Here is a 22,598-nt window from a genome sequence, read left to right on the forward strand (position 1 = left end):
TTTAAGTTTTTTAAATTAAGAATTAAGCGATGCGAGCCTTCCGGTTTCAGTACGAGGAAAATTTTGGAAATGAACTGGCCCGATTCATTATGGCATTCCTCAATAGCCCCCTTAAGCAGCAGTTCGTTTATTTATTCTGAGATCTGACTGCTTTCTATTGAGGACCAAATATGAGCCCATGGTGGGTATGGTTAAGTGACACTTTTACTGAAAGATATGTTGTACCCCTTGACCCACCCAATTATGGAATTATTACCAAAAAGTTCCTCCTAAACTGGTAGGAAATGTTTTAACCGACCGGCTGGTACACTTACCGGGAGATTTACTTCCTGTGCGGTCGACAATCCTTGTTCGTCGATGGTTTGTGAGAGTACAGTTGTTTCTAATTCGAGTTCAGCCTGTAGCTTTGCACTGGTGCACGCTGATTCACTACCCCCTCAACTCCTCTCGAGTATGGTAGGATTGCTGAGGGAGGGTTTTCAAGTTTTTTGACTTTGGTACAGTCGAAGATTCACTTATAGGTTTTAATTCTTCTGAAGCACGCTCAATTACTTTCGCTGTCTTCAAGGAATCATCTAAATCCTTACCAAACAGCCATTCATCCATCACTGTAGCGTTAAGAGTTTCTTTCAGAGATGGATTAATGTTAGCTGTAATAATCAGACGTCTGGTTATAGATTCGTCCCGCTGCAGATCAACTAAGATCCTTGCGGTATCACTAAGAGTTGCTACTAGTTTAGTAGCTTCAGGGGTGTTCCTTTTTAAGAGGTCTGACAACACAGATTCTAAGGCAGATAAATATACGCATACTTTGCGTTGTTTTTCAATAAGACGCTTGTCTTTATTGATTAAAGGTTCCAACAATGAAGTTTTTATCTGGGCATTTAATTTTTGAGGCTCTAAAACTAAACAACTTTCGGGAGTTTGATATTTTTTGAATAACAACTCTCGCTTTTCCAATGGCTTCCAGCATCTTTCCCTCAATAACCGGGTCTTTGAGCACTTCTACAGTCTTTTCTGATGTAGTTCCAGTACCTAAAGTCACTTGTACCTGTTCGAGAACAGTTTTGTTCACTGCAGCATCATTTTTTTCTGATATACCTTTGTCAACTGACGTCTCATTGTTTAGTCCTGTCACACTTTTATTATCTACATTTATAGGAAGGTCAGTCGTTTCTGGATCGTGTACCCGAGGCATCTCAATTTCTGTCGATTGGACTTGTATATCTTGAGATTCAGCGAGAGTGGTATCCGAAATCGTCTGCTTAGACTGTTTGCTAGGATAAGCAGCCAAAACACCTTGTAAAATGTTGTCCAAGGGAAAAAGTGGACTGCGCTTACCCTCTGACTCCGACTCCTCTTCTGACGAAGTAGATGACCGGCGATTCTTCTCTAGAATACACGGACATACTTGAGGTGAAACACTAGACGATTTATTATGCCTGTATGTGCTGCTTTTATTTATTTAAAATTTTCACAAACTTATTACTTGAATATTTTTTTTTTTTTTTTTTTTTATTACTAGATTATTGGCGGAAACTTGTCCACAGTAATCTTATATAGTGGAATGAATTTATGGTGGAACTTGTCCAACCTTCAAATGGTGCTTGACCATTTCATTCATAATAACTGAGATTATTTACAACTTGTTGTAACTTTGGTATTCTAAAAATAAATAATTCTCAGCACTCAAAAATAATTTTCTGTGAACAGAACACAAACAAATGGTAAGGTTATACTTACGTCTTTTCAATCGATGAAATTCTTTCTCTTGTTCACGCATTTTTTTTTCATGCGTTTTAATTCTTTAGAAAAGTCATTTTCGTCATTTTTATGGGATCTCTTTCTCTTGCGGCCCATTATTATTTATTAATTATCTTTAATTTATTCGACAGTTAAAAATTTACCATGTGGTTTTTCTTACACAAAGAAAAAGAATGAGGCTTGGGGCTGGAACGCCATCCGTGGAAACGGGGGACGGTAGGTAAGTCAGAAATTTTAGCTTTAAACCGTGTGGTAATGAGTACATAAAGTAGGGGTACTACCAGGTGATCTGAGGAAGAAGAGTGGAATACAATTAAAATTAAGAGCTGAAATTTTAAGGGAATTTTCCTCTCAATATAAATAAGAAAATTTTTTGTGTCCGTTAAAAAAAATGTTCGTTTCAAATGGAGCACCCTAATATATATATTAGGGTGATTCGTTATGAACGACTATTTTTATTTCTACTCCCACTCGAAAATATTTTTGAAAAAATAGATATTAAAAAAACAATGCCCTGCAAGTTTCACCCCTTAATTTTAATTTTTAGTACTTTATATTTAATATTGAAGTTTTCCCATTTAATATACATAGGAAAGTTGGGATTTTTCTTAAATTTTTTATAACTCAGCCGCATTTTAAGTTAGTGGATCACCGTTTGTGGCATTTTGTAGGTAATTTAATACTCTTCAAAATTCGTTTTAATAATTTTACTTGGACTCAAATTGTTTTTTCTATATCGGTTCAGAAAATAAATTTTTTTATAATAATTTGGGTTTTTATTTGATATTTACTAAATAAATCAATTTACAGAAAAAGTGCAGACAACGATTTTTTAGGAAATTTTATTCACTACAAAAAAAGGTTCTCTTACACAGAAAAAAAGGATATCTTGGCATGAGAAATTTTTTCTTGCCGCAAGAATATTTTTTGCGATTTTGAATGAAAACGAAAGTTTTCTTGGTTCAAGAACAAAATTTTCTTAAATTTAGTCATCGTGGCATAAGATTTTTTTTTCATTCAACCGATATAATATATGTTTCTTGAAATGAGAAATATTTTTTTAAAGTGAGAAAAATAAATATTTTGGCCCAATATATAATCAGTCGTCCGAAAAGTAAAATATTCTTCCTTGAAGAATAATTTATTTTGAATCGAGATGATTTGTGACTCGAGTCAAGAATTAAAAGTACTCTACTCAATGGTAAAAAATACCTAGGCTTAAGTACTTGTTGTGTTGCGGCAAGTAAGCGTAGACGTTTGAACCAACAGCAACTGCGCTCACGGCTCAACGCAAAAAATTATCATGGGAAAGCTAACTGTACTATACTAAAGTGGCGGTAGTGTAGACACTACATTGTACAGTGTGTTAACTGGATATGGGTACAGTGAACGAACGTTCAGGAAATGGTCGGGTAGCATAACTGGTAAAGCTCTCGCGTGATGCCGAATCGGTCTGAGTTCGATTCCTACCATGAGCAAAACAATTTATTTTTCTCAATTTGTTCATAAGCCATTTAATCGAGAGAGTTTATTTCTTATTCTCTCTACTGCTATATTGTTATGTTCTGAATATACGCATACACTTTCCTGCTTGACAACATTTAATATTTATATTAGGTTAGATTCACTAGAAAATATAGGTCGATAAATTATTTTAAGTAGAGTCATTTATTTTCTTGAATCGAGACTACATTTTTTTTTAAGTCAAGAAAAAAAATCATCAATGGGAGAATTTTATGTCTTTCGTTAAGTGAATATTTACATGATTCAAGAAATAGTATATTACATACCTAAGCCAGTAAAATAAGAAAAGTCTCAGAGCACATGTATTTGTTGGCCGCGGCGAAGCCGAGGCTGACAAACATGTGGTCTGAGCCTTTCCTTTTTACTGGCCAAGGTGCGTATACTATTTTTCTGCTCGACGAAGCCGGAAAGTTGCAACTTCGTTCAGGGCAGCGGCTCAAAAGTTGCCACTTTCCGGCCGGAGGACAGAAAAGTTATTTTATTAAGTTAAGATTATAATTTATTCAAATCAAAATTACAATTTTCTCATTCCAATAGACTATTGTCTTGAGTCGATAATGTAGTTTTCTCAAACTGAGAGTAAATATTCTTCTGCCATGCAAAAAAGTTCATGGTTTGAGGTTTTGATATATATTGTGACAATTTACTATACTCACCAACCAAGACAGAAAAGTATTTTGTTTTGATAGTTTTTTTACTTAATTAGAAACAAAATAAATTTGACTTGAAATAAATATTCCTAAACCAAGATTATTAAAGTTGAATTAAAATTTAATTATTCTTGATACGATATTTTTATATTATTAGTCGGTGAAAATGTTCTCGGATTAAAAAACCCCAATTATTCAGCCCAAGAATGAAAAAATGAAGGCAAAAATTATCTTGGGCCAAGTCAACCTTTTTTTCTGTGTGGTTAAGTAGCTCAAGTTGTTTATTCACGTAAATTAGGGATTTCAGTAATTTTGTAAATAAAACATTCATCAAAAAATTCCACCAAATGTTATTTAATTTCAATTTTAAATCAATAAATAATTTTCCTTCTATTAATTTAATCCAGTCATTAAAATTAGAAGGAGTCAAATCGATAAACTTCAGAAAAATTTTTGACAAATAATTTATTTACAAAATGACTAAAATACCTATATCATGTGAACAAATCACTTGAGCAACTTAACTAGAAGAACCTTTTTTGTAGCGAATAAAATTTCCTAAAAAATTGTTGCTTGCACGTTTTCTGTAACTTTCGTTATTTAGTTAATATCAACTAAAAACCCAAATTTTTATTAAAAAATTATTTTCAGAACCAATACAGAAAAAACAATTAGAGTCCGAGTAAAACTAATATGGAGAATTTTAAAGAGTATCAAATTACCTACAAAATGCTATAAACGGCGATCCGATAACTTGAAATGCGGCTGAGTTATAGAGAATTTAAAAAAAATTCCAACTTTCCTATGTATTTTAAACGAGAAAACTTCAAAATCAAATATAAAGTACTTAAAATTCAAATTAAGCGCTGAAACTTGCAGGGAATTTTTCATCAATGTCTGCACCAATATTTTCAAGTTGGAGAGAAAAAAAATATTCGTTCAAAATGATTCATCCTAATATATATATATATATATATATATATATATATATATATATATATATATATATATATATATATATTAGACTGGGCCAAAAAAATCGACTATTTTTTTTTCTCGATACTATGAAAATATTATTCCTGATGACCAAAAAAAATATGGGCCACACACTCTGGACATGTTAGGAAATAAAGAGACTCTGGCCGAAGAAGAGGGCTTAGAGAGACCCCCCTCGACACCAGTTCCCTGTACTGGTGAACAAGTTGCATCAGAATAGGACGACGCAACTTTGCCTCTATATCCTAAAGAGGGACCCGTCGACTTGTTATCATTCGGTTTCCAATAAGCCATTATCAACTCGTTTAATCCCCAAATAATTCTCTACTCTTTGAGTTGATAGACGCTTTTATTATTTAAGCTAAATCAAAGTTTAGAGCAACTCCCCGGACTCGGTAGCAGTAGCCATTAGAACGAGTTCTTAACGCTTATTATCGCGTGAGACCACTGCCGTAGGCTCAGCCGTATTCTATTGGGTCGGTGGTCGCCGGTCATTATGGCTCTGTGAGGGTGAGCATAGCGACGCGTGGAGTGTGGCAAAGGAGGGTTTCAGAAGTATATGCACGGCGTAAAGATACATATGTGTCGTGCTGAAGTATGTGGCCCGAGAAGTCACGCGGGACATACAAACGACCGTGTGGGTGAAGATCTAAATCATGGTTTATATTCCCACTGTCATTATCGAAGAGGGAGTTAAAAATATCTATTTTACAAAAAACCGGGTTATTGTTATCATTGTCACAACTATGGCTCTGGTTATTGAAAATGTGTCCACTATTGCGAACGCCACAACCGCGTTTTACTCACATCCTTTTATGTTGACTTTTGCGGAGATAGAAAACTTCTGCTTTCGTTCAATATTTCATTGAGTATAGATTGTTGTGGTTTTCTAGTTCTTTTTATTTCTGGTATGAACTATCGTTGGACTTGGGAAGTTTAAAAATATTGGTTTCTTCTATTACTCTGTAACTAATGTTTGATTAATCAGAAATAGTAAATTTAATGAACCCCTTATTCTCACTTTTAGTTTTTTTATAAAAAGTTTTTTTATTAAGTTCCTTTCGTTTTCAACATTTAATAACGTTCAATCCTAAAATGAGTGCATATCATTTTCTGATTATAACCGATTCCTGAGTATTAAATATACTTGATTCTCTTTAGAACTCAAGTAACACATGTTTGAGCAAGATTCTAGTGCATGCCTGGAGCAAAACCCCTAGTCACTAGTGTCTTTTTCTACGTATTGATCTTGCGCAAGATCATGTATCAAGAAATCGCCATGAAAACTTTTGCATGACTTGCTCAAAGCATTTTAGATAAAAGCATTGAATATATCTAAGATAAGGTGATCAAGATCAATTTTGAGCCATGAACAAATCTTGAGCAAGCCCTGATTAAACAACTGAATTCGGTCGAATCAAACAGAATAAAATTTTTAATTCGATTTATTTCAGATAAATTCTGTTAATTCGGTACCTAACTTAAAAATGAATTCTATCGAAATTCTATGAATTAATTCGAAAATAATTCTCCAATTTCTGGTTCTGAATCCGAATTAAACTCAATTAAAACGAATTTGAAATTTTTAATCAGTTTTATTTTGTTTAATACAAATTCAAATTTTCAATTCAGTTGAATTCTGTTTTGCAGAATTCGACAGAATATAACAGAATCAAATTTTGAATTCGGTTGAATCCAGTTGTTTAATCAGGGAAGCCATGCGCAACAAATTTCAACTATAGTCTTGTTGCGTAAAATTTCTTGTGTAAGGTTTGCACTAAACTTGCAATTTGAATCTTGCTATAAGTATCTGCAGCAAGACTCATAGGTAGGAAAAGACACTGTCTATCGAACTTGAGACTAGGCTTGCTCAAGCCTTGAACAAGATTGTTATATGGATAAATATTAATCTCAAGTCATAAAATAATATTATAATTGTTTATCAGGCATAACAATTCGAAATAGTTAAAATTTCGAATCGTTTCAAATACTCATTAATCAATAATTTCTGATTTATGAGTAGTCAAAAGGATAAAAACATTTTTAATCCTCATTAATCATATTTTGAATTCAGAAAATGTTAACCTACGCTATATTTCAAAGTCCATTATAAACATATGGTAAAAATTAAAAATCATTGTTTTTTTTTTTGCTTATAGCAATCTCGTGACTATGATACATATATGGGGCTTTATGCAACTATACAAGCTCCACAGCGAAGTGCATCCATAAACAACAGGCCAGAATATCGTGAATTTTACACAAGCGGCAATGAAGAAGAGGAACGCCCCATCAATCAATATCGACAACAGAAATTTTCATACGATGAGCCTAACTCTCCAACCGAATTTTCATCTAATCTACCTAAAATAAATATTCAAAATCAATTACCTGCCCACATTTCAGCAAGTATGTTGCCTATTTCAAGAAATCAAGCATACGCTCTAGTCTATAATGATCCAAATTTAGAGAAAACTTTAAAATCATATTTTTCGATATCTCTAAATGATAAACAAACTACAGGTAATATTTTATCATCCAAAAAATTAGAACGAACCGATTATTCCAACGCAAGATATTCCGGAATCCAAAATTCACCAACTGAATCATATCAAGACAATTCAGAGTACGGCCAATACCACGTTGAATTAACAGCACCAAAACATGTGCACCATTCTCCTCAGTACCAGTTACAGAATCTAGCAAATCATCAACCAGTGCCATTCGTGAAGACTCCTCCTACTCCATACATACCACAATCACAATATGTGAAATCTAATGCCGGCTCTAGCAAAATTCAATCAGAAGAAAATTTGGTATCTGCTGCTCAAGCTCAAGCAGAAGCTCAAGCATTAGCATTCCAAAAATTTTCTCATTCTGCTCACTTGGAGCATCAACGAGCTGCACTTGACCAGATTCGTCTCGGAATAGAGCGACATGAACAACAAACTGCCCTCGATCAAATCAATCATGGTGATGTTAGTGAGGCTGGTAGAGAACACATTGAAAAAAACTCAAAATTTTTAGATCCTCAGTCAGTTCAGAAAGCGCAACTAATAAATCACTTATCGGAAAAAATCGCAGAGACTCGAAAGAACCAAGAAGCTACGGAATATAAAGCACATTCTGATGCAATTATTGCTCTTCAAAAACAACAGGCAGCTCATCTTAAGGCTCAAGAAGATGCTCATATTTTTGCTCTTAACTTCGAAAGAAATCAAGTAAATGCACAAGCGAGAGCACAAGAACTTGCTAATGCTCAAGCAGCAATTTTATACAAGGCTCATCGTGCAGCTCACGTCAAAGCCCAGAATGAAGCAACGCATGTGGCTCGTGCGCAAGCTGAAGCAAGATACCGAGACCCAGAGCATACTCCTGTTATTCAATATCTCTTACCCGAAAGAAAGTCTTATCCTGAATTGCGCAGTAGTTTAACTCAACCGATATCCCATAAAAATTAAACTTCTACAATATAACCAGATGAAATTTAGACTTCATTGAATAAACATAGAATCGATTTTAATACCAAGTTGATTTCTATATGGGAATTAATTGCAATAATTTTCTCATTAATACTGTTTTATGTATTTGATGACAAAAATTTGTATCCACTAAGTTATAAACGGTTATAAATTTTGAAAGTTAATTATTTTTTAAAATTGCAAAAAAAATTTCGGATTCAGTACATTGATATGAATAAAAAATACATTGAATTTCCTTGATGACATGTTCATGAAAAAAAAGAAAGAAAACACGTTACTTATTTGCTAATTTTTCGATTAACATGATAATTCGATCATGATGAATGAGGACAAAATTACCAATAAAGATTGAGTTTTGAACTAACGTTATGATTATTCATTAGCTTAATTTCAAAGTATAGAATCATAACGGTTACAAATTATCTAAATCTTAGCAATTCGTTACGATAGTTGTGAGCATGTCAATTTAACTCAATAGAATCCTTAAAACTTCTAATTATTTGCATAAATTTCAGGATTCCAATAATATTTCAACAAAATTTAGAAAAACAATATAAAGTTAGAAAAGTTAACGAAAAAGAAGTTTATCAATTTCGGGAATGATTAACAGATTATTGAGGAGGCAAAAGAAATCTGAATAATTCGTATCATCGAAAAATATACTTTTCTTGAAACTAGAAAAATCTATGTTTATTATAAAAGTTTTGAATCAGAGTAATAATTGAAAATTTATAATAAATTACCATACAACGAGAAAAGTCAGCAGATTTATTCACGTTGACTTCTCAAATTTGACTAAATTTCAGATGCAATGTTACTTTACCTCGTGTTATAAACTGTTAGAAATAGAAAGCAAGAATCAGTGAAGTACTTGAACGCATAATATTCATCTTTGTTTTGGAGATTTATAATTCAGCAATAATGTAGATTTCAGACAACATAAAATATAAGGAAAACTTTAAATGAAACTGGATAAAGATTACGTTTCTACTTTTGGAGTATGTTAAGTCTTGTATTCATACGTACATAAATATGTATACTCACACACGCGCACACGCACACAGTTCTGTATATGTTGTATACATATGAAAAGCTGGTTCAACTTTAATTCTCAATTAAAAATTTTGTAGTATAAGTAGAACGGAGATTTAAATAAAACTATGAATTCATAGTTTTAATTTCAAGCATATGCTAACCCGAATCGAAATTATAAATGTAGCTGAGTCTCGAAAGCCTCAAATCTTTTGATGTACTTGCCGCTGAATATCATATATTATTTGTCTTCAATAGTCTGTTAATCGAGTATAGGGGAGTAAATCACAAATTTAAAATAATATTTAAGTCCTCAATGCTCCAATAATAGTTTATGGATAAGTAAATCATTATTTTGAAATAATATTTTAACACTCCAAAGCCTGCCATCCATTTAATTTGTAACGCTAAATTAGCTCAATTCTTTATCATACGATTATCATTTCAATTATAACCGTATGCAAAGTAGGATATTTCAAACTGAACGTGAGCATTCTATGAGTAGTGCGGCAGCGGTCATGTTTCATGTTCATAAGGCCTTGGATTCGAATCCTAGTGTGAGCAGAATATTTTCAGCAGTATTTTTCAAATTCTTTAGCAGTTTCTGCTTTCCAGTACATCACTCGTATTTATTGTTTACATAAAACAATAAGTTAATGATAAGATAGCGATAAGTCAAAGATGCTTATTATTTGTTTCTAAAAAAAAAAAAAACATATTTTACTAAAAAAACTATTTGTCAAATTAAAAAATTTCAAATTCTTTTCGATCATGGCAACCATTTTCATTTAGTAGTCTCCTTTTCTTTCACCTATCGTACGCAATCTAATAATAATCTTTTTTACTTTGAAAATGTAGGCTCTGGAAGCTAAGTTAATAATTTCAAAATCATCACTATAATCTAAAATTATAATTTCACCCTTTACTCTCATGTCAGATTTAAAGGCATAAATTTAATTTTTAGTTTTGATTAGGGAAGACACTTGTTGAGCGCTTCGTTTCTATTATAAAAAAAATGTTTCTAGCATTCTTTATATATAACAATTTGAATAAATGATTGAATTTTCAAAAATTATATTGTTATTATTTATTATAATTTAAATAAATTGCTAACTTTGAGAAAAAAAACTGTGAATTTCCTCATATAGCAGTTTTTATCAAAGCTAGCACAACCTGCTCTCAAGTTCGATAGTTGCTAGCGTCATCATTCACCTATTGGTCTTGCTCCTGATATTTGGTGCAGATTTGAATTGCAAGTCTTATGCTAGCCTTACACAAGAATTTTAGTGAAGTGATTATTCAATTCTAGAGGGAAATTGGCACCAGAAGATCTGCTCAAATTAAAACTGGCGGGGGAAGGAATAGTATGGAGAGTATCACGCGTCTTGAACAGGTCTTGAGTAAGCTATGCGCAAGTATCTACTGCAAGCTTCTTGGGCAAGAAATACGTCAGATACTTTTGTCTGCACCATGTTAGAAATATCTTCAATACTCTTGCCTACAAGATTATGAGAAAATCATGCACAATTTCTAAGTCAGCTCTATGCTATATAATCTTGCGCAAGACACATACATAGAAGGAGACACTAGTAACTATAGGCCTTGCGAAAGGCTCTTATACAAAACCACTTGCTTAAGTCCGTGTTACTTAGGCTACAACATATATATATATAAATACGATAAAATGAACAAAATTCTAATAAATTAATTTCTATGAAGTAATATAGTATAACTGTGAATTAATAAATATCCACTAATGTTGAGAGAAGTTTTATCGCATATTTATCAATAGCTGCCTTCAAAGGAATCGATTGTATTACTGATCATGCACGTAATTTCTTTCTTATTTCTGAATCGAAATTAAAAATTTATTACCACTATTATTTGTAGCAGCGATGTTTTTCTACAGTCTAGTAAAAATTAAGAAGCATGAAAAATCACGTGGATAAAGTTGAAATAATCTATCGAAGGAATTTGTGTATTATCATTATAAAAAAAATCTGGAAAACAGTCAACCCAGGCCTGCGGATTAATTCCGAAACTTTCTGCTATTTTCAAGCTCCTTCAGCTTAATAACATTATTGTGAATGTATTTGTTCCTTGAGCTCTTTGAGCTTACAAAACACAAACATTAAAAAAAAGTGGTACTTTAAATTTGTACTATTATTTCCAAAAAAACGATCAGACATGGACAAAACTTAAAGTAAGTAATCCCAATAAAGAATAAAAGGAGTTTGAAGAAATAATTCTGGTTTAGGCAGTCAAAAGAGGCTATTTCCATTAATTTGTTTAGAATAATATTATTGTAAATATTTATAAAAAGTTTAGTATGGTTGACTAATACACTCTTAAAGTACATGGAAAAAAATTTTTTTTATTCTTATTTTTTTATTCTTCTAACACCTTGAAATAGCAGGTGAAGGTAACTCCGTGAAACAAAAAAAAGGTAGTTCGCTGGCAGCGGTGATTTTTCGATAATGGCTCATCTAAAATTATCTACAAACAGTAGACGTGTAGTTTCCATCTAAACTACGGATATTGATATTTATCGATGAATAAAAAAAATGGCGGGCATTTAAAAAAAATTTAAAAAACGCTTTTTTTGGCCCAAAAAAATAGTTTAAATCAAAATTTAAGTTTGACCGTAGTTCAGACAAAAGCTACACTTCTACTAAATGTACATAAGTTTTATTTTTTCATTTTAGATGAGCCATTAACGAAATATCACCGCCACCAATGAACTAATTGTTTTTACGGAATTACCTTTCTCCACGATTTGAAGGTATTAAAAGAGTGAAAAAATTAAAAAAAAATTTTTTTTATGTACTTTAAGAGTGTATTGTACTGAGAAAAAAGTGCATGGTTGTGGTAACTAGAACGAAATGAGTACCCGGAAAAAAATGCTTAGATATGATCATATCTGTTCATGTCTGATCATATATAACCTCAGATATGATCATGTCTGTTCATGTATGATCCTATATATCGCATATATGATCATGTATGATCATGCATGATCATACCTATTTATGTATGTTAATATATGAGCTCATATATGAAGCCATGTATGATCATGTATGGTCATATCTGCACTCGAATAGGGGAAAAATGTTCAGACATGATCATATCTGTTCATGCATGATTATATATGAGCTCATATATCACTTCATGTACGATCATGCATGCTCATGAGCATGCATGATCATATCTGCAGCCTTTTACGAAGAAAAATAATCAGGTATGATCGTATCTATTCATGCATGATTATATATGAGGCCATATATTACTTCATGTATGGTCATATATGACTTAAGTATATATAATTATACTTCTCTAAGCGCGTTATGGAAAAATGGCCGTATTCGCTGGCCCTTTTTTTGGCGCAGGCGCCCTTAATTTTAATCTGCGCATACTCAAAAAAAAGATGGCTATTATTTATTTATTTATTTACTCACAATGTGTCATGTCTGACTTCAAAATTAGCCTATAGTATTATTAGCTTGCAAATATTAATAAAAATATGTTTGTTGCATCGCATTTTGTGAAGAGTATCGGTACAGAAAAAATTCGGTATGCAATTTACCCGATTGTATGTTTTCTTGTGTTCCTATTGAAACCCAAATAGGATATTATCCACTACACTCGGGATCAAAATAAATTCTCTTTATTATGATGATGATTATCATGATGATCTATAAATTCTCGTCACGACATGCAATTCAGCAGACATATTTTTATTAATATTTTGAAAATGATATTATTCTAGGTTAATTTTGGAGTCAGATATGACACATTATGAGTAAACAGACAAATGAGTGGATGTCTATTACACAGATCCCAATGAGGCAGATGTTTTGATGATCTAGATCTCGAATATCCAGATTCCGGTCGATACAGATTTACTTTCTTACTTACTTACTGACCTTAAATCTTCAAAAAGAAAATGTTGGGTTCGAGAATTTCCAAGAATTTCTTAAAGAATTCCTATAGAAAGTCTATAGGAAATCAGGGCTTGTTACTGTCTAAGAAAATCCATAGAGAATCAAGTCTTGTCACCCTTATAAAAGAAACGATTTAAAACAATTAGAAAAAAAAATATAGCGTGTGACTTAAAAGTGTGTGACACATTTTGAATCACCCTCCTTTCGGGCATTTAACATTGCGAATCGTTTCGAATCGTTTCTTTTAATCAGTGCAATGTGTGAGAAAATCCATAGAAAATTTATATATCATCATGATAATCATCATCATAATAAAGAGAATATATATGAATCCCGAGTCTAGTGAATAATATCCTATTTATCTTATTTGGGTTTCAATATGAACACAAGAAAAAATATAATCGGGTAAATTGCATACCAAATTTTTTCTGTACATATACTTTTCACGAAATGCGATTCAGCAGATATATTTTTTTATTAATATTAATAAACTAATAATGCTATAAGTTGATTTTGGAGTCAGATATGAGACATTGTGAGCAAATAAATAATACCCATTTTTTTAGCATGCGGAGATTAAAATTAAGTGCCTGCGAGGAAAACTAGATAAATGTTGAAGTTGCTACATACACAACACGTGTTTTACTTTAATAGAAGTGCGAATTGTATATACCCTGATTAAAAGAAACGATTCGAAACGGTTTGTAATGTTAAATGCCCGTAAGAAGGGAGATTCAAAAGTTTTCAAAGTATTCAAAAACATTAAAAAGTATTTCAAATTTTTTTTCTTCAATCGTTTTAAATCGTGTCTTTTAATAAGGGTGCATATACAACTCACAAACATGTGATTAATAATTATATTCAATATACTGAATCACTGTAGTGATTTAAATTGAACATTTTGATGAATATTATTTACTATTCGTAAATAGCAGTGAAAAAAATTGTGCTTATATTCTTTTCCACTATATAAAAAACCAATTTAATATAATAGAAACCTAAACATGCAAATCTTTTCAATGAAACAATCTATAGATAAATTGAGAAAAATATAGATAGCCCGAACTGGAAATCGAACCCAGACCATGTCGGTATCGCGCCGAGTGCTCTACCACTTGAGCTATCTAGCACTATACTAAACTCATATTTATTCGTCTTTCAAACCTTTTTTGGACTTCCACAAATAATTCAAGGCCGAAATTAGCCAAAACGATTCAGCCGTTCTCGAGTTTTAGCGAGACTAACGAACAGCAAATGATTTTTATTTATATAGATAATTTATACTAAATATTCCCGGAAAAACGAATTATACATGGTCATATGTAGATCATATATGTCCAGATATAGGAAATATATAACAATGCATGGGAATATATAATTTTCGATTGTTTCTATGTATGGATATAAATAACTATATATAGGTATATATAATAATATATGGTCAAACATAAAAGTGAACATGAAAATTTTATGCATCTCAAATTCTACATATGACCATGTATAACTATACATAGGTATATTTGGCGACGATACTTTAGGTTTAGATTGCAATAATCACTGTCTAAGTCGCCAACTACCAAAGAGTGAAATGTTGTGAGTGATAATGAGAAGAGGAGAGATGGAAAAAAGTATTTGTGGGGTGAGAGGTGTTTCGTCTAAGTATACGATAGCTGACTCCTCAGTTCCCAATGAACACATGACCTTATTTAGACCCCATACGTAGGCCATAGAAATGTCACGGCATCTTACGTAAATTTTATGTCAATCTGACGTTCTACATGACTGTAATTTGATGTAAAAACTTGCGATCATATTGATGTAAGCATGACTCTTGTATGACGTCACAATTACGAATTATGTGTTACGTACGCTTGACACCAGATTAATGTAAGCATTACTCTTTTATGACGTCACATTTATGACTTATGTATTACGTACGCTTGACATCAAATTTACATTACATTGTTACATAGTAATAAAGTCATTATTGTATATCATAATGACGTAATTTAAAAATCATACATTTATGTCCGTAGCAAAGTCACGGTTGTACGTAATATGGATGTCACTCTTAAATCATATCTTTTCATCAGTGACATCAGTATTTTATGCAATGCTGATGTAATTTCTGAGTCATAATGTTTTTATCATCTATTTATTAAAATAAAATAATCATAGTATGAATTTTCATAAATGTGTAAATGTGTAGAAATAACAACTAAATGTCGAACATTTTTGTGGCCAAAGTAATCGATAAACTCGATAATAGATTTCAGACGTTTTAGATTAAAACATTAGCGTGAACATAAAAAAAGTAACTTTATTTTTTTAGATGATGTACCGAAAATATCATTGAGGATGAAAAAGAAAATATGACGATAGTTTGAACTTATTTGATATTAAAATTGTAAAGTATAGTCTTGCAATTTTTCAATCGATTGAATTTCATAAAATTTTGTGAAATTATTTAATGTTTCGCAAAATTTTATATAAGATTTTTTAAATTTCATATCACGACAGAAAATTAAAAAATTTGAAGAAATTTAATAAATTTATATACAATTTTTTATAATTATCATCGAGGCCGACAAATATTGTTTTCATAAAATTTTATATCAGTTCATGAAGTTTTTTTAAATTTCGTAAAAATCCATCACGAAAACTTATACCCGGGAAAAAATGATCAGACCTGACCATGCCTGTTCATGTATGATTAGGCCAGAAATTAGACATGATCAGGTCTGATCATACCTGCCCATGCCTGTTCATGTCTGTTCGAGCCTGTTTATGTTTGAAGCGTTGAATACGCTCAGGGCTGATCATAGCTGTCCATGCTTGTCCATGTCTGATCAAGCCTAGTGTATGGGACTAAATTTAAAATCCTAGTTATAATTAAATATAACTACCTTAGTTATCGTTACATATAGCTAACATAGTTATTATTGCATATAACTGATATAGAATTTCATATAACTATTAATCAATAATTAATAAATCAGATATAAAATTTTGTTGACTAAAAATTTATCATGTATAAAATATAACATTTTGTTGACCAAGAATCTATCACGTATAAGATTTTTATTACTTGAAGTTCATACGAAACTAACTTTTCAAGTCAATCTCTTAGGTCAACGGGCAGCGGGTTATACTTCCGAGCGTAAGGTCCACGGTTCAAATCCTGCACATGCCCGAATTTTTACTTTATTATTTCTATAGAAATAATTATATATAATTGTATAATATATTTATCCATAATTATATATAATTATCTACGGCCATTTTTTTATTTGTAATTATTTTATCCGGATGGGCCTGAGCAGACATGAACATACATGATCAGACCTGAACATGTCTGGCCAGGCCTGGTCATTTTTCATGTCTGATCAGGTCTGAAGACTCATGCCTATTCATGTCTAATCAAGTCTGATCATTTTTTCCCGGGTTATGAACTCTGTCTTTACCGGCTTTTCACTCTAAATACATCAATTAAGGACAAGACTTGAACTCTCGTGATATGGACCAGTATGATCAACGTTCAGGACTACCAGCCAAAAGAAGCCGTGTTCGAACCAAGCAGACGCCCAGGATTTTTCATCTTTTACTGCTACCAATTCGTGTTTCTGAATTTGTAATGCCTTCGCGCGGTAATAATCAAATAAAAAATTCGGTATTTAATTTTTTTTTTTTTTTCAAAAATATTTTTTCCGGATTGATGATTTTACATCACCCACATGTCATACTGACGTCATGGAATGTCACACAGGCATCACATTTACGTCATGTATACCTCATTAATTTTAAATCATGATCTTACGTAAAAAATGTGAAATAATGAGTCACACCTGATTCATTCGTGACTTATATCTTACGTAAATTATGACATAGCGTAAAATCACTCTGACGTCAAATTTACGTCAATGTGTTTACTGGGTTAGGTGTGTCTATCGTATACCCCACCTAAGACGCCGTAATGGAAGTTACATGTTAGAAATCTTATATATTGTAACAGACACAGGGACGAGGTATTGAGAGTGGCGTGAGTTGTGAATGCCATCTCGCGAAGTTAAGCTGAACCACCACATATATATAATAATATATGGTCATACATAAAAGTGAACATAAAAATTTCATGCATCTCAAATTCTATATTTGACCAATTATAACTATATATAGGTATATATAATAATATATGGTCATGCTTAAAAGAGGACATAAAAATGTTATGCATCTCGAATTCTATATATGGCCATATATAACTATATATAGGTATGTATAATAATATATAGTCATGCATAAAAGTGAACATAAAAATTTTATGCGTCTCGATATCATACACATCGAATATCAATCAACCAATTTTTACTGTATAACGTAAACCGTAATTAATTTCCGCGACGGAGACGCGGATCAACCGGTAAACCGTATGCGGTCACCCACGTGTTAAAATAATAGTAATAAATAATAATAAATATTGCTAATAAATGATTTTAAATGTTTCCTTCAAATGGAAATAAATGATAAGTTATAAATAATAATAAAATTATAAATAATAAACTCTTGGAGTGCCTGAACCAGCTCCTCAGGCTGGGTTAGTGCATGCAGGCGCCAGACCGTTTATTCTAAAACGGACAAAATTCAATTCAGGGGGAAATCTGCGAGGAAAAATCCGAGCAAGTGATTCACGACAACGCGGACAAACAATTGAAAAAAATAAAGTAAAATGAATAATAATAAGAAAAGAAAAATAGTAAATATAAAATAAATAATGATATTACAAATAATAAATAAATCAGAAAAATGAAATTAAGTAGTAGGAAAAGATCCAGGAAAAATAAATATTAAATTTTCCCCGACAGCTGTTGGTTTCCGTATTTTAATCTTAAACAATAATCAATATAATTAATAATATTGTACAATAAATAGGTTTTGTTAATTTACCCACAATAATGACACTCGGTGGTTATAAAAAATAATACAAATATATAAACTCAATAACTTAAAATAAATAGAATTTAATTCAAAGTAATCAATAATTTTAATTATTAATATTAAGTATATCAAAATTCCATGTGAATCTCCCCAAGAACAAATAATATTAATATAATATCTCCTTTTTATATATATATCTCCCACCACTCGTGAGAGAGAGAAAGATACGGAGCTTTAATTCTCACTCACACCCAAAAAAAGAAATAAATTCCTCAATATGAAACAAATTTATTAATTTTAAAATAAAAATATCAAGAATAATTTTATGACCGCTGGGGTAACAGATAATCAAAATAAAATAATGTAATGCTATGCAATTAGGTTAAATAATAATAAACGTAAATAATAATTGATAATATTATACAGATATTCTAAATAAAATAGAAAAATAATAATTAAATTAACTCGGGAATTTTTTATCCGAGTGCTGACATCAGTGCTTGAGGAATTTTTAAATACTGCGTGAGTTGTATAGCTATGTATACTACTAATATATATATATATATATATAAGTGTGTACCGGCAACGTTTTACGACGTTGCGTACGCTTTATCAATATATATATATTTACTTAATTACCAAATATTTTTGCGAACATACGAAATAATACTTAATGATAATTAATAATAATTCTCTCATGTATCATTCAATAAATAAATAATAAATACAAATAAATAATTGTCTCCGCGGCGACCAACAACTACCGGGGGAGGTTACCAAATAAAAAATATTATCCAGCGAACAGAAATACAAAGTACTTACTCAAAAGCAGCAAGAATCAGCCAAAATAATAATAAATATTGTAAATGAAATAATATTATTGATTATTTGAGTTAATTCACCCGGTGAACTTTATTTATTTTAACCAAAAGAAATCACGTCCGTACACAATGCTTATCCGTATCTTTCTGAATTAATTATCTAAGCCTCCACCTGTTGGTCGTCGCACACATGTCACCACCGTTGCCCTTAATTTTTATTTGAATTACTTTTGTCAGCCCTGGGCCTCACTTAAATTAAAAATATAAAATATAAAACATAAATCCTCAGACATCTGAATGATACAAAATTAATTAATTAAATATATGAACTATTCATCTATATCTTTCATATCGGATAATAAATTAAATAATGATAGACCCAACATCACTTGACGTCCTCAGTTGGATGACAAGTTTGAACAAAGTAATATGTTGACAATTTTAGGGGCATAATATAACGCTGGATTATGCATCCCAACTAATTCAAAATTACAAATAAATGCTTAAAATAAACAAAAGTCACGCGTTTGTTTCAAATCATAAATTATAAAAATAAAATTAAATCACACATGTGCTCTTTCATACCCTTCGCGCATGCGCGAGCACCGTGCACGGACTGCCGTCTCATCGGCGAAATGGCGGAATGCCCGCGTAACGATTTAAATTCAAATATATAATTACGATAATTAACTTAGAACTAAATAAAATCAAATAATTTGAATCGCTACGTGACAACTGTAATAACAATAATCAATCAACTAATATCATTATATTTTGCTTTTTCGAAAGTGATTGTACTCTTTCAATCTTACGTAGCACAACTTAACTTCGTTATAACTGTCTCTCGTACGAAAGGTCCCGGGTTCGAACCCTACTGAAGCGGGTGCGGTCATTAATAAGTCTAGCGTTTTTTCTCTGAATTACAAATTTTCAATGTGATTAGGAATCCAGTTATTCACAGATCTGATAATCTCTGCGTTGCTAAAATAATTAAAAAAAAAAATTTTTTTTTAAATTTTAGTTAAAATTTCTATACATAGTCATATCAAGTCATATATGGACATGTCAAGCTATATATGGCCGTATAAAATTATATATCGTCATATATGTCGCATTTATATATGGCCATATATAATTCGTTTTTCCGGGGTATTATTATATTATTAATTTTAAATATTTATTTTTGATTATTTAATATTTAATAAATAATTCAATAAATTTAATACAAAATTTGTGATAAAAATTATAATTGAATATTAAATTAAAATATTAAATATTTAAAATTAACAATAATCTAATAATATTTTGTATGAAGTATATAATATATATTTAATAATAATGTATATAAATGTTCTTGCAAATATGTGCAAACATTATATGCCCGGGTGCAAGAAGTTGATGTTTTCAAAAAACACAGTACGAATACTCAGATCTGACAAGATTCAAAAAAGATCCTGTCGATCATATATGATTATATACGATCATACTCGATCATATACGATCATACATGGTGACATATGATCATATATGGTGATATATGATCATGTATGATCATACAGGATCAGATCCGAAAAATGGCCCTGCATAATCATACCTGCTCATGTATGATCATGCAGGACCATGTATGATCATGCAGGAACCTGTATGACCATGCAGGTCCGTTTTTCGAATCTGATCAAATCTAATTATTTATACATGATAATATCTGAACATTTTTTCCCGGGTATGAAGAAATAGTAATCTTAACTAATATTTATAGTTTCTTATACTATATCATTTTGTCCGAACCTATTCAGAAGTAGTAATATTAACTAAGCATTACTAACATTTTCTGCTTTGTTATGGTAACTATTTAATTTCATTTCTCAGAACTTATACATCAGCAATAATAATAACAATACTTCTTTAGTTCACTCCCAAAAATAATGTACCAGTGACCATTTTAGTTTGTTTATTATCCGATAGTTCCTGTAACTACTTTTAATAGTCAACGCAACGACTTTAACAATATAGTCAACCCGTTTAGAAAATCTCATAGAAGCCAATAGATTCTTATAAATTTCGGGAGAGATTTTATAAGAATGAATAAGTTCTATGAGAAGTGCTGTAGTTAGTATAGAGCCTAATACGTAAAGCAGATTGTACATACAGCTATAAGAATCTATCGGATTTTTTTAACAAGGCGCCGTATTCCACTACGCAGAAATAGTTTCTTCATCTAATAATAGGTAATTCGATTGAACTGTGATACGTTACATAAATTAATATTAAAATGGTGATTAATAAAACCTTTCTTAACTAATTCGCCTGATGTATTTCCAATTGTGGGAAGTTAAAGATAAACGTGTAGTTAAGAACAATAAGATAAAATTATTATGTAGCAATATACATGATTAAGCGATCATAATTTTTACTTGTTTAAGACAATTTCTGTGTTTCATGAGTGTTTCAAGGTTGCCTCGGTGAAAAAGTAATTTTATTTGAAAAATAAAAAATATTATTATATTTCATTAGTTATTATTCTGGGGGACTTTATTCACCCGGTAGCACCGCATTCTTCTCTACCGACCGTCGGTAAGTGGTCACATACAAGCGCTTTTGCCGGCGGTTGTTACCTTCTGCGCTGACAGGTGGTTGATGTTAACATGAAATATAGGCGGTGGATATTAGAATGTAATATCAACGGTGGATATCAGACATACCATCAGCGGTAGATATCAGAATGCAAAATTAGCCGTGGATATCAGAATGTAATATCGGCGGCGGACATTAATGATTGACATCAGCAACGGATATGCGCACGTTATTGCAATGATAGACTGTTTTACCATCAGTAGATTTGCTGCCCGCATAGATGGCACGCAGTATGCTTGCAGATAATACAGTAAAATACAGCAGGGGTAATGAAAAGTACGTTTGAGTCTGACGTTTCATTCACTCTTTACTTCTTCAACGGTTTATATCAATCCTTACACCTTTTTCTAAAAAGCTCAACATAGCAACTGTGTGTAAAAAGATCATTAGTGTCGTTACATTTAATTATTTTTTGTTCATCATTTCTAATCAAAACAGCTATTATTTCAAGTAAATTTTAAAAGCTTATAATTTGTTAATTTTTCCTCTAAGTTATTTTATAAAGTTAAAAATATTTCTGTTTAAAGTCAAAATGGATCTAAAGAAATCGAACGAAATTGGTAGCCTCGAGGGACTGTTACCAGTTAAGAGGATGTGTGAATTGGAGTTAGAGAAGAAATATCAAATAATGGAGTTGAAGAATGTCAACACCAAATTTAGACCGAAGATCATCGTTATCGTCGGTGACGAATTCAATATTTATCTGCCAAATTGCACGGTGATCCACTTAAACGAAAATAAAAATGAGCTTGATAAGTTGAATGAATTGGCGAAAAATCAGAAGGTCCAGCTTCAAGATTATGGAACTCGATACAATAAGTT

The 22,598-nt window shown here is 31.4% G+C and overlaps 2 protein-coding genes across 2 annotated transcripts in view; one reads left to right on the forward strand and one right to left on the reverse strand.

Annotated features, from left to right (window-relative positions):
* LOC103575416 (uncharacterized) overlaps positions 1–8,486 on the forward strand; it is an 89,789-nt gene extending 81,303 nt beyond the window's left edge. The window contains exon 3 of the mRNA XM_014442607.2: positions 7,094–8,486. Coding sequence (XP_014298093.2) covers positions 7,094–8,395 — 1,302 coding nt within the window. The 3' untranslated portion in view covers positions 8,396–8,486. The remainder of the gene's footprint in view (positions 1–7,093) is intronic.
* The window catches only part of LOC103571360 (dystrophin), a 257,760-nt gene extending 238,498 nt beyond the window's left edge, over positions 1–19,262 (reverse strand). Inside the window, exon 1 of the mRNA XM_053741360.1 lies at positions 19,144–19,262. The gene's annotated coding sequence lies outside the window, so the exon portion shown is untranslated. The remainder of the gene's footprint in view (positions 1–19,143) is intronic.
* Positions 19,263–22,598: the final 3,336 nt, after the last annotated feature.

Source organism: Microplitis demolitor, chromosome 1 (assembly GCF_026212275.2).
Source record: "Microplitis demolitor isolate Queensland-Clemson2020A chromosome 1, iyMicDemo2.1a, whole genome shotgun sequence".
Classification (NCBI taxonomy): Eukaryota; Metazoa; Arthropoda; class Insecta; order Hymenoptera; family Braconidae; genus Microplitis; species Microplitis demolitor.